Genomic DNA, 12,603 nt, shown 5'->3' on the forward strand with positions numbered 1-12,603 from the left:
GGTACAGGCAAGGACTCTAATCGACCCACCCGCTGGATTCAGGTTCAGCTGTGAGTTGGTAAGCTCCATCTTATCCTGGGGCTATCAGAGGATGTTTACTTTTGTTGTACAGTTTGGGTATAGTCGGGGACTTATCTCGACAGTGCTTTTGTCACTCATAGAGGCTATTGTGGGCATAATATTCTGGGTTTTCTTTTTTGTATGTTTCAACCTCCAGCCAATAGTCTTGGCATGCATATATAGGTGTGTGTGTAAGTAGGTATGTTTTCGGTTGTGGCCTCATAGGCTAGATAGTACATCTTTATCTATTTTTATGGTTTGTCTACCATTGTTTGTATGGTTATTCTCTTTGAGGTCATGACCTCTGGGTCCAGGCTTCACTTTTTAGAGGTTGTGCTTCCCAATATTTTTGTCTCACAAGTTTGGTTTAGTTAGTATGTTTCAATGGGTAACTCGATGTTTTAGGGTTTCGAGTGCCAGTTATGCCCTTATTTCGGGGCGTGACACAAAGGTAGTATGAACAAATATTTTTTGTGTCTTATCTGAAAAGTCATGACTTTTTCGAGATGCCACAATCTTTTGGAAAAGTCACAACTTATTGAAAAAGTCACAAGTTTTTGGAACAGTCACAACTCATCGAAAAATTACAACCCTTCGTAAAAATTCACAACTTATTGAAAAAGTCACAACCTAAGTTAGGAATATTATAGTAATTTAACATTCAAGTTAGGAGTTCATCCTTTTAAGGTAATATAGATAGATAGATATTGATATATACCTACAAAACTAAAAATAAGTTGGAGCTTTTTTTCCCACTTGAACTTGCAATTTTTGTAAGTTTTATTTTTATTTCAAGTTAAATTTAAATACTTTTAAGTTATGTATTATATTAAGAAATTATTATTTTTAAATATATATATGACAAAATAATAGTAGTAATTACTAAGTTATACATGTAGACATTAAAAAAAGAATGGAAAAGGATTTCATATAACCCCTCAATTTTATCATTTGGAGCTGATATGCCCCTCGTTATCAAAGTGGCTCATATATACTCTTACCGTTATACAAACGGCTCACATATACCCCTACCGTTACAAAATGAGCTCACATATACCCTTCATTTAACGGAAGTGAAAAAATTAGTTTTAAATTTATATTATTTTACTTTTAATTTTCTTAAAAATTATTTAGGGGTATATATGATTCTTCTAGCAAAGTTCAAGGTATATTTTAATCTTTTTCATACATAAATTATTTTTTGACTTCTTTTTATTATAATTATTTGAGTTTCTTATTCTTATTTTATTTTTTTATTTCATTCTTTAGTGTAAAAGAAAAAAATTTAAAACTATTTTTTTGTGGCTATATTATAATCTAAAACTATTTTTTTTTGTCTATATTGTAATTTAATTTTTGTATTTGAAGAAAAAAATTTGGTCATCTATAATAAGTTTTACAAGAATATTAGTGAAACATAAATAAATTTGACCATCAAAATAATTAATCTAAATTGTCATTGAAACAAAAAAAAAGTCAAAAAAAAAATGTTTGAGGCGGATTAAATATACTCATATGGGATTATATATATTTTTAAAAATAATAAAAAATTAAACTAAAATTAATTTTTTTCATTTCCGTTAGAAGAAAAGGGCATATATGAGTCATTTGTATATAAGTAGGGGTATATATGTGCTTATTTCATAATGAAAGGTATATCAGCTCTAAATGACAAAATTGAGGAATATATCAAATCCTTTTCTCAAAAAAGTGAAGGTCCTATCAAAAAGTACACTAAACAGTACTTCAATTATGTGAAGGTCCTATTGAAAAGTCTGTCTGTACTTTCTATTTCAAAAACACCAAATTCTCCTGGCAATATAAATTTCACAATTCCCTAATCCACTTGCAAATTGCTCCAACTTCCTTAAAGAGAGAATTTTGAATATTGTAAATTTAAAATAAAGATATATATAATTATTTTAAAAATTTTATAACCTTAAATTTATCATGCTGAAATTGAAAAAAGAAAGAAGAAGTAACACGACAGAGACCCAAAAAACACGATAGGGACCCAAATACAACCAATTGGTTGTCCTCGAGAAAAGACCCCCAAAAACAAGAAAACCTATAACACTTTGTTTGGGCATAATATTATTGTATTGTACTGAATTGATTTATAATATTTTAATGAATATTTGGACAGATTATATCATCCTTCATTGTTGCATAATATCACACGTTAGGAATTTAAATGATAGACCTAAAAGAAAAATAGAATACATGATAGAGTTATTATGAAAAGATAGAACAAACATAAAATAAAGATAAAATAAGAAAATAAATATTAAGATGATCACTATATAAAATGAAGCTTTTCGTTATTATCTAATGATTTAAATAATACATAAATTTTTAATTAGCAATTAAAATAAATATTGTATTTAAATTGTTAATAAAATACCATAGTTTAAGTAACAACCATCCAAACGAGGGGTAGAATACAAAAATAAATTTGAAAAACAAAAGGATGCGCAATTAATTTCTATTTATTATCATGACAGCTTAGACATACAATAGCAGGTACAGAACATTTGGTATGGAGAGCAGCAAATGGCTAGCAGCGGTGGCTAGCATATGGATCCAGTGCAGCAGCGGCGCGTCATACGCTTTCGGCATCTACTCCCCTGTGCTCAAGTCCACCCAATTTTACGATCAATCAACTCTCGACACCGTCTCTGTTTTCAAAGATATCGGCGCCAACGCCGGAATTCTCTCCGGCCTCCTTTATACCGCTGTCGCCGCCAAGCCTAGCTCCGGCCGAGGACGATTCTCATTTCTCCACGGCGGGCCATGGATCGTACATCTGGCTGGGGCTATCCAGTGCTTCGCCGGATATTTCTTCATGTGGCTTGCCGTCACCGGAACCATAAACAGGCCGCCTGTGACTGTTATGTCCCTGTTCATGTTCATCGCTGCTCATGCTCAGACTTTCCTTAATACGGCTAATGTTGTTGCGGCCGTTCAAAATTTCCCGGACCATAGTGGCACTATTGTGGGTATCATGAAGGTATGTTGCGAATTACGAGCAAAATCAACTCTCAGATGAGTGATTTTCTATTTCTGTAGTAATTTTTTTTGCTCCCTCACTCCCAATTTTTGTGGCTCTATTTGATCCGAGTACAAAGTAGAAGTAAGGGCTGCATTTGTTACACCCTATTTTTCTTTTTCCTTTATTGTAATTAAAACTAATTTAATTAAAAAAAATTCTTTTATTCTTAATAGAATATTTATAGCCACATAAATATTAAAAAATATTTTAGATTATAAATATAAATTTTGAAAGTGGTTTTTTAATACCAAACCAAACAATCTCATGTAAAATGAAAAAAGAGAAAATATTATTTTTGGGATGGATTAAAAAGGAGGGAGGGGTACTATTTTGCATTTGGTGGCGGATTTTCTTATAAAATTTTGTTCCTATTGTTAAATTGTTAAACTATTTTCTTCTACTATTTTTAATAATTAGGCTATTGGGATAATGATTATTGCCAGCGTACTTGTCACTCTTTGGAGTTTTATCCATTGTGACGTTTTATAGGATTGATAAGTGGGTGAAGCATTCTGTTGCTTGACGTTTAGGGATTGATTATAATAAAGTTTTTCATTCTTGGCGGCATATGATGCGATGATAACTGATATATATATAAAGGTTGTATACGTAACTCTTATCTTTCTTTGTTTCTCCTGATAATCAAACGAAGTCATAGAGCTTTGGATTGATTTATTTTAAGGGATTTGAAGTCAAAATAATTTTTAAGCACCTTTCGGTATACACATGTTATTTTAAGCTTAAATGATAAAAATGAGCCAAAAGCTATAAAAACCAATCCAAATAAGCTCTTCATGCTTCTTTCTTTAGCCTGTTAAAGCTTCAATAATTGTGGAGGTGGCAGTGGGACATTTTATATTTATTAATGCTATTAAGGAAAATCTAGTGGGAAGTATCTTATTGATTTGATTAAGATATTAGGTATGTGCCTGCCACAGCAGTTGCAGCACTGCAAAATATGTCTTTACATATAACAATCCTTTAAAGGGGCTTGCTAGCAGTTGGCCTTAAAGGTCTAGTAGGCTAAGTAAGAATAATATGTTTATTATTTGCCAATAATAATATTCTTCTTCAGAATAACCGGGCATTAAAATATTCTACTTTTGATGTAAGTTCAATAGCTTTTCCCACTAGTTTTTCTGAGCTTAACAAAAGCCCCCTTCTGAGTTTGAAGGAACATTATATGCCTCCAGAAAATGAACTAGGAGATGCATACTTTTGCAAACTACAGAAAAATAATGGATAAAGATTAACGGGTCTTTGCCTTTCTGCAATATCAGTTTTTCGACTCATTATTATTGATTTACATTCTGCATTTGCATTTATCCTATTACTTGTTGATTACCGGTAAGACCTGAAAAGAGAACCTACTGTTTTCAATTATGAGCAAAGTGCAATCTGTTATGTCTGTGAAGTTGTACACTATGTTGTCATTGTGATTAATCTATTATATTTATTGGAATCTGAAGAGCAGCATCATATTTTCTTTTTTGTTTTTGTTAATCTGTTTTTTCACAAATTAAAAACAACTCTCATGTTATGACTGCTCATGCATCTGCTTGTCTGCTAAGCGCTTCCTTCAATCCTTCTTTGGTGAAACTTATCTTGGAAGTACTCATTGTGAATTGGAAGACTAGAAAGATTTTGTGGCTTGGCTTTTGAAATTATGTTAGCTGTAGAATTATAAAAATTGGATCTCTTAAAGAGTTAAATACTTTAGCAATGAGCATTAGGATATGCTTAATATCTTTATCTTATAATGCGTTTCAGTTTTTCCTCATTCCCCAGTTAACAGATTCTTTTTTCCCAATCTACTCTTATCAATGCTGGTCCCAATTTTTCTCTGATGGTCTAGTACCATTATGAGTATTTTCTCCTGTTGAGTAACTGATGCATTGTCTGTTCAATTAAGCAATTTCTTGATGCATTCTCTCCTGGCCAGGGTTTTCTTGGTTTGAGTGGAGCAATTCTAATACAAGTGTATCAGACCATATTCAATAACAACCCAAGCTCGCTGATATTGATGCTTGCATTACTTCCTACTATAGTCACTCTGATGCTCATGTTTTTGGTGACAGTCCATGAGACACCTTCAAGAAATGAGGAGAAATATTTACAGGGCTTCTTATTGGTTTCTTTAGTTATTGCTGCATATCTTCTGTTCTTACGGATTTTGGAGAACGTCTTTGTCTTCCCAGAATGGGCAAAGATCATTACATTATTGGTTCTCTTTGCTCTTCTCTGTTCTCCTATTAGTGTTGTAGTCAAGGCCCAAAGCGTTGATCTAGAGAGACTGCCGCCATCAGTCACATCTTCTACCTCTCTATTGATAGATGAACCTGAATGGGAGAGTTCTGATAAATTGGCTGTTGAGAATATTATGGATTATGATGAAGTGCCAACAGATACAGTCCAGCGAAAGGCTAGCTCTATCTTGCAGCCTGATGAACAAAAAAATTTGTGGCAAGCCATGTGCACCATAGACTTTTGGCTTCTATTTGTCGCGATGATATGTGGGATGGGATCAGGACTGGCCACGATAAATAACATCAGCCAGATTGGGGAATCACTTGGTTACACAACATTGGCAAGAAGTACATTAGTTTCACTTTGGAGTATATGGAATTTCCTTGGCCGTCTTGGAGCTGGATATGTATCAGATATATTTCTGCTCAGGAGAGGGTGGCCAAGGCCATTATTCATGGTCTATACTCTAGCAGTAATGACTGGTGGCCATGTGATTATCGCTTCAGGTTTTCGCGGAAATTTATACGTGGGTTCACTGCTAGTAGGTATTTGCTATGGGTCGCAGTGGTCATTGATGCCTACCATAAGTAAAGAGATATTTGGTGTGGTCCATATGGGTACAATTTTCAACACAATCGCCATAGCTAGTCCAGTGGGCTCTTATGTTCTTTCTGTCAGAGTAATCGGCTATATATATGACAAAGAGGCATCAGGAGAAGGAAATTCATGCTTTGGTACTCACTGCTTCATGTTATCTTATTTCATATTAGCATCAGTAAGTCTTTTTGGAGTTGTAGTTGCCTTGGCATTGTTTTATAGGACAAGAAGGTTCTATTCTCGTGTGCTCATGTTGTGCTGATCTGATCACAAGGTTGCAAGGCACTGAAAGGTCTGGCATAAATTTTGGCCAAGGTTTCTGTATTTGTATCAAATCCTTGCAGAGTACAGTTGCTATTCTGTATCTGTTTCTTAATTTTTTTTGGGAAACTAGGAATTTGGGATGCAGCAAACTGTAGATATTGTGCATAATTGTGACTTCTTGTGGTTCGTGTTTTGGTTTGTTGCCTTATAGTGCTCCCTTACAGGAATTGAAAAAACAAAAACGAAGATTATGCATTTACTTCGGGAATTTTTCAGAAAGCCAACTGATCTCACTGTCATTTGTTATTTAATCAGTATTATTTTGTGTATGATCCATTGAAAAAAGAATCACCTGCATATGAAAAGAATGTACTAAATATTTTTTAATTTTATGATCTTAATGTAGATGAAAAGTTAAAAATTAATGAATTAATAAATTCTTTTTATTAAAAAAAAAGCACTAAATTAAGACAAACAAATTGACACTAAAGGAAAAGGTAATTATTTTCAAATCGTTTTTTATAAGTGAAATGACTTATAATGTTTAGCGTTAATATAATAGTTAGGGAGTGTGTCAAATCACAACCTGAACAGGTTAGTATTCCTAACCTGGCATACATAAATTAGTGTATTTATTTATGTACACGTGGCAGCCAGAGTAAACACTCAACATAGAGAGTTAAGAGACGAAATTCCCAAACCGTAAACACTGAACACGAAGACGAAATCCCAAAAATGAAAACAACTCAAAATATAAGACGAAATCAGAAAATGTGAAAGTAGTGGTGAAGAACACGTCGAATAATTCCTGGAAGATCACTCATCAACCAAAAGAAAGAAGAAGAAAAAATCAGTAAAAATGGATTTAGACCCAGATTACAATCCCAGTTTTAAGGCCAAGATCAACACCAAATGGGTAGCTACAGTCGCTAGTATATGGATCCAATGTACCAGCGGTTCACTCTACACATTCGCCATTTATTCTTCCATTCTCAAATCTACCCAAGGATACGATCAATCATCCCTCAATGTCGTCTCCGTATTCAAAGATGTCGGCGCTAATGTCGGCATACTTTCCGGCTTACTTTATTCATCAGTCACCGGTCGCCGCCGCCGTTGTGGTGGGCCATGGGTGGTGCTACTTGCCGGAGCTATTCAGTGCTTTGCTGGGTATTATCTTATGTGGTTGACCGTTATGGGGCTTCTACCTAAACCCCCTTTATGGGTTATGTGCCTCTATATGCTTTTAGCTGCTCATGCTATGACTTTCTTCAATACGGCAAACGTTGTTACTGCTGTGCACAATTTCCCTAATTATAGAGGCACCATTGTTGGCATCATGAAGGTTCGTTTCTCAATCCCTCTAATTTGAGCAAGTCTAATTGCGTTACTTTTAAGAAATTATTGACAAGTTTTAAAATCAAACTTTTTATTTAAGTTGCAAGCTTTATTGTCAACTTCAATTTTATGCTTATACAAGTTGTAAGCTTTGTAATGGACTTCATTTTCATGTATTCTTATCAATCAATTAGAACAACTAATATAAAGTGGTAGATTAATAACCCAATGTGAGTGGGATGATAAATTGAAGTATTACCCCAAAAAACTTCAAAAAATAAAAAAATAAAAAAAATGTGAGTGAGATAGGATATGTGCAATAAGAATTTAGGCCCCGATTGAAATTGGGATGAAATGAGATTAGATGGATTGTGGTGCCTCAATGCAGATTATTTTGATATGGACATTCAATCTTCCAATAGAATGGTTTGATAGATGAAGATGTAACACATAAAGTTGAAATAAACCGACTTAAATTGAGGAGTGCAATATGATTGTCACACATTGGGAAGAAGCAAACGAAATGAAAGGTTTGTCTTATAGAATGTTTGCAAGACTATAAATGTAAACATATTCTCAAGATGAAAATCGTAGAAATGCGGGTGTGAAGATAGATTTCGGGCATAATAAATTTGATAAAAATAGAAATGATCACACTTGATGAAGATTGCAAGTAGCACACATACATCGGATAGAACTAGAAATGATAACATGCTACAAGAGTGCAGACATGTAGATGATAAAGTGAGAAGGTGGCCTGGGATTATTTGGTCATTTCTTAAGTGGACCTTCATATGTATTGTTTATAGATGCTATGATGACTAGATGTGGTAGTGAGATTGGTGAAATCAATGAGCTAGATCTGAAATTGTATGGAAGTAGCTGTCTCAAAAGACCTATAATCTTTATAAATCAATGTAAATTTAACTAATCACAGAACAAAAGGAATCAAATGATTTATTGAGGTGATATCAACTGAAACTTGGTTTTGTTGTTTTTGTTGGTGCTATTATGCTTACATAAGGCTCTCTGTTTGTTAAGATTCTCTTAATTCATTTTTGTTCTGGTTAGAGACTTTATATCTATGTAGCGATAAGTGCTATTACGCTTACATAAGGTTAGAAACTTTCTGTCTATGTAGGGATAGGTATAGATTGATGCATAGTCAATCAAATGATACTGTGGATGGTCATCTCTTTGACCTCCAAAATATTAACTAAAGAAGGCGACTGACTAAGTCGTTCACAAAGTTAATTGTATCTTCTCCTCTTCATAATATAGAAGGAATTGGCATTCCTTTGATTTCAGCACCAAGTCTCAAAGTAAAATTGAAAGATCATAGAGATCAGGGAGTAGAGTTGGAATCTCAGAAGGCTTGTGATGCTAATCTTTTTTGTGGTATATTGATTTCAATTTAGCTACCTTCCCTTGTCCCCTATTTGGACATTTGATTTAATTTCCATAATTCTATGCAGGGTTTTCTCGGGTTGAGTGGAGCAATATTAATTCAAGTATATCAGACAATCTTTAGAAACAGGCCCACTGCATATCTTCTGTTGTTGGCGTTGTTGCCTCCTATTACTACTCTGTTACTTATGTCATTCGTAACAATCTCGCAAGCAAATGAAGATGATGAGAAGAAGCATCTTAATGGTTTATCATTGATTGCTCTGGTACTGGCTTCTTATCTCATGGCTGAAATCATTGTGGGAAACATCTTCTCTTTACAACTGTCCGTTCGCATCATTACTTTTACTATACTCATTTTCTTGCTGCTTTCCCCGATTTCTGTTGCGATCAGTGCCCACAAGGAAAAGTCTTATAGAATAATTAAATACTTACTCGAGCAAAACTCACCGGAGGATGAGCAGCATAGATCTCAGGCATATTTTGTGGACATGGGGCAAAGTCATGGAAACTATGAGGAGTTGCCTGCTGGTGCTGATCAAGGGAGAGATATGAATGAGAGGAGGACTCCAGAATGGGGGGAAAACATGAATCTTTTTCAGGCAATGTGCACCACTGGTTTTTGGTTTTTGTTTGTCACCACTGCATGTGGAATGGGCACAGGGCTGGCCACAGTTAATAACATTAGCCAGATAGGAGGGTCACTTGGGTACACTATCTTAGAGACGAATACTTTAGTTTCTCTATGGAGTATCTGGAATTTTCTTGGTCGCTTTGGAGCAGGTTATATTTCAGATTATTTCTTGCGGTCGCTAGGTTGGTCAAGGCCATTATTTATTGTTGTTACTCTGGCTAGTATGACTGTTGGCCATGCTGTGATAGCATCTGGTCTGCCTGGTGCTTTGTATGCAGGCTCTGTTATAGTTGGCATTTGTTATGGATCACAGTGGTCACTAATGCCCACAATTGCTTCTGAGATATTTGGTGCAGGGCATCTGGGAACAATATTTAACACCATAACCGTAGCAGGCCCTGTAGGATCTTATATACTGTCTGTTTGGGTTGTCGGATACTTCTACGATAAGGAAGCATCAGATGAAGGGAACATGTGTACTGGAACTCACTGCTTCACGTTATCCTTCTTTATCATGGCAGCTTCCACTTTCTTTGGGGCTCTTGTGGCCTTGGCTTTGTTCTTTCGGACAAGAAACTTCTACAATAATTTTGTTCACAGAAGAGGTGCAAATACCATTACTGGTTAGTTCTCATTTGATAAAAATAATTGAGGAGGATAGCAGTTGAACTCCCTTAGCAACAGCTCCTTGTAACATAGTGTACACAGTTTAGTTGGTAAGTTTACCTGACTTTGTAACCGATGATATATTTATGAATCTGTATTAGTATGAATTTGAAGTTTGCACCACCAAGGACACTATAAGTCTGAGAATCAGATGCGGAAGGAGGAACATTTATCTCAAGTATACTCCATGACGTTGCTCTTGTTAAGGTACACATTTAGGAGATATGCAGGTATGAGTCCTAGAGCACTTGAGATCAGATAGATAGTAGTTGGAATTCAGTTGACAATTTTGAACTATATGTTGTATACTGAACTGGATGCTACTCTTATAAGTTGTAAGACCTGATATTAAGAGTTTGAAATTGCATGCAATTACTCTGTACCTTCTCTAGAATATTTGGAGAAATTTGTATCACTACTGAATTCCTTGTCTCTCCGAAGAAAGTTCTTTAATTAAACTTGATGAAATAAATGAGGTCACTCAACAGAACTACATGTGGATGACATATCCGCAAAGCATTTTTGTATGCCATTAAATTATCAAAAAAAATTGTACTATGATTGTGACTGCAGCCTCCTTATCTTACCTGCAATTATTGGCTAGCTTGGAGCTGAGGTATCAAACTTATGGCGCTGCTTAATTAGGCCACCTACTCCAACTCCAAATATTTGATCCAAGTGTTTAGGAAGATATTTCGCTGAGGTATCAAACTTATGGCGCTGCTTAATTAGGCCACCTACTCCAACTCCAAATATTTGATCCAAGTGTTTAGGAAGATATTTCGCTGAGGTATCAAACTTATGGCGCTGCTTAATTAGGCCACCTACTCCAACTCCAAATATTTGATCCAAGTGTTTAGGAAGATATTTCGCTGAGGTATCAAACTTATGGCGCTGCTTAATTAGGCCACCTACTCCAACTCCAAATATTTGATCCAAGTGTTTAGGAAGATATTTCCATTCTCAAGTAACAAGATACAAGGAACAGCACAAATCGAAACAAAAATCGCGGAAGCTGAAAGGCAAAGTGGCGATAGTGACTGGTGGTGCCAGTGGAATTGAGGAAGCAACAGCACGCCTTTTTGCCATACACAGCGCACAGTCCGTTGTCATAGCCGACATCCAAGATGAAAAAACAGAGCCTGTGGCTGCATCCATCCCTTCACAGATTTGGAGCTACGTGCAATGCGAGGTGAGTGATGAAAATCAAGTGAAAGCCATGGTGGATTGGACGGTCCAGCAATTCGGTCAGCTGGACATCATGTTCAGTAACTCAGGATCCAATGAGTTCATTATGAAACAGAGGGAACAAACAAGGTTTCTCACCGTGTTCGGTATCCAATTGGACAATTTTAGAGCCTGACTAAATCTGAATTCGTATTTAAAAGTCTCTGAGGTCAAACGCTCTCTAACAAGGGAGACTTTTTATCGGGGAACTCAAACTCGAAACATATGGTTAGACCCTTGTAGTAGTGTAGCTCTTCTCTTAGATGGATTTCGAATCTTCATAATGTGTACTCTCTATTTTAAGATTGAATGTGTTTTGACTCTGTAATTAAGATACAGTGTGCTGACTGCTGGGTGCTGGCTGTGTAAAATTATCCAAATTTCAATGTTTTGATCACATTATAATTTGGCAGATTGCAAAGTTACAATTCGAGAAGTAGTACTGGGCATGTTTGTTGCTAATGAGAGGTGACAAGTTGTTAGCTATCTTGATGAAGATAGCTTGAAGAACACTTCATGTTGCTCTAGAATGTTCTCAGATGTAGAGAGAAAGAACCCAGATGTATCTACTTTTCATGAATTGAATTAATTAACATAAACTTGGAAGCTCTGTATATTTATACAATGAGAACAATACTATTGTAACTAATCTAACTCACTCCTTACTAGCTGGTCCTCTAACTTCTGTTATTTACAAACTGATCCTAACTAACTATATTGTAACTAACTATGTAATGCCTTCTTCAATACTCCCCCTCAAGTTTGTAGGTATAAACAAATTCAGTACACCAAACTTGGACATCAAATAATCATGTTGACTCTTGCCCAGTCCCTTTGTGAGAATGTCAGCCTCCTGTTCCTTGGTGTGCAAATACTCAGTTCGAACTAGACCATTTTGGATTTTCTCTCTTATGAAATGACAATCCAGTTCTATATGTTTAGTTCTTTCATGTAGAACTGGATTGACAGCAATTTGAATTGCAGACTTGCTGTCACTATAGATAGTAACTGGAGTTTGAACTTCAGCTCCTAATTCCTTGAACAACTTCACTATCCAGACCACTTCAGCTATTGCACTTGCCATACTCTTATACTCAGCTTCAGCTGAGCT

At 35.4% G+C, this 12,603-nt stretch overlaps 3 protein-coding genes across 3 annotated transcripts; all 3 read left to right on the forward strand.

Annotated features, from left to right (window-relative positions):
- The first annotated feature begins 2,508 nt into the window (after positions 1–2,508).
- On the forward strand, positions 2,509–6,504 carry LOC102578204 (protein NUCLEAR FUSION DEFECTIVE 4-like). The gene is made up of 2 exons (XM_006366997.2): positions 2,509–3,070; positions 5,055–6,504. Exons 1-2 carry the CDS (start codon positions 2,600–2,602, stop codon positions 6,216–6,218), a joined length of 1,635 nt encoding a protein of 544 aa, XP_006367059.1. The 5' UTR covers positions 2,509–2,599; the 3' UTR covers positions 6,219–6,504.
- A 374-nt stretch (positions 6,505–6,878) lies between these two features.
- Positions 6,879–10,680, forward strand: LOC102578528 (protein NUCLEAR FUSION DEFECTIVE 4-like). Its single transcript, XM_006366998.2, has 2 exons — positions 6,879–7,565; positions 9,034–10,680. Exons 1-2 carry the CDS (start codon positions 7,080–7,082, stop codon positions 10,225–10,227), a joined length of 1,680 nt encoding a protein of 559 aa, XP_006367060.1. The 5' UTR covers positions 6,879–7,079; the 3' UTR covers positions 10,228–10,680.
- Positions 10,417–11,628, forward strand: LOC107058942 ((-)-isopiperitenol/(-)-carveol dehydrogenase, mitochondrial-like). The gene is made up of 2 exons (XM_015305212.1): positions 10,417–10,495; positions 11,234–11,628. The coding sequence occupies exons 1-2, from the start codon at positions 10,417–10,419 to the stop codon at positions 11,626–11,628; spliced, it is 474 nt and encodes a 157-aa protein (XP_015160698.1).
- The last annotated feature ends 975 nt before the right edge of the window (positions 11,629–12,603 follow it).

Source organism: Solanum tuberosum, unplaced genomic scaffold (genome assembly GCF_000226075.1).
Source record: "Solanum tuberosum cultivar DM 1-3 516 R44 unplaced genomic scaffold, SolTub_3.0 scf00695, whole genome shotgun sequence".
NCBI lineage: Eukaryota > Viridiplantae > Streptophyta > Magnoliopsida > Solanales > Solanaceae > Solanum > Solanum tuberosum.

Bases quoted from the DNA above. Each gene is read 5' to 3' on its own strand.
- LOC102578204 (XM_006366997.2), top strand. From the start codon at position 2,600: ATGGAGAGCAGCAAATGGCTAGCAGCGGTGGCTAGCATATGGATCCAG. The intron at 3,071-5,054 runs GTATGTTGCGAA...TCTCCTGGCCAG, and splicing joins CTATTGTGGGTATCATGAAG to GGTTTTCTTGGTTTGAGTGG.
- LOC102578528 (XM_006366998.2), top strand. From the start codon at position 7,080: ATGGATTTAGACCCAGATTACAATCCCAGTTTTAAGGCCAAGATCAAC. The intron at 7,566-9,033 runs GTTCGTTTCTCA...AATTCTATGCAG, and splicing joins CCATTGTTGGCATCATGAAG to GGTTTTCTCGGGTTGAGTGG.
- LOC107058942 (XM_015305212.1), top strand. From the start codon at position 10,417: ATGCGGAAGGAGGAACATTTATCTCAAGTATACTCCATGACGTTGCTC. The intron at 10,496-11,233 runs GTATGAGTCCTA...TCCATTCTCAAG, and splicing joins CACATTTAGGAGATATGCAG to TAACAAGATACAAGGAACAG.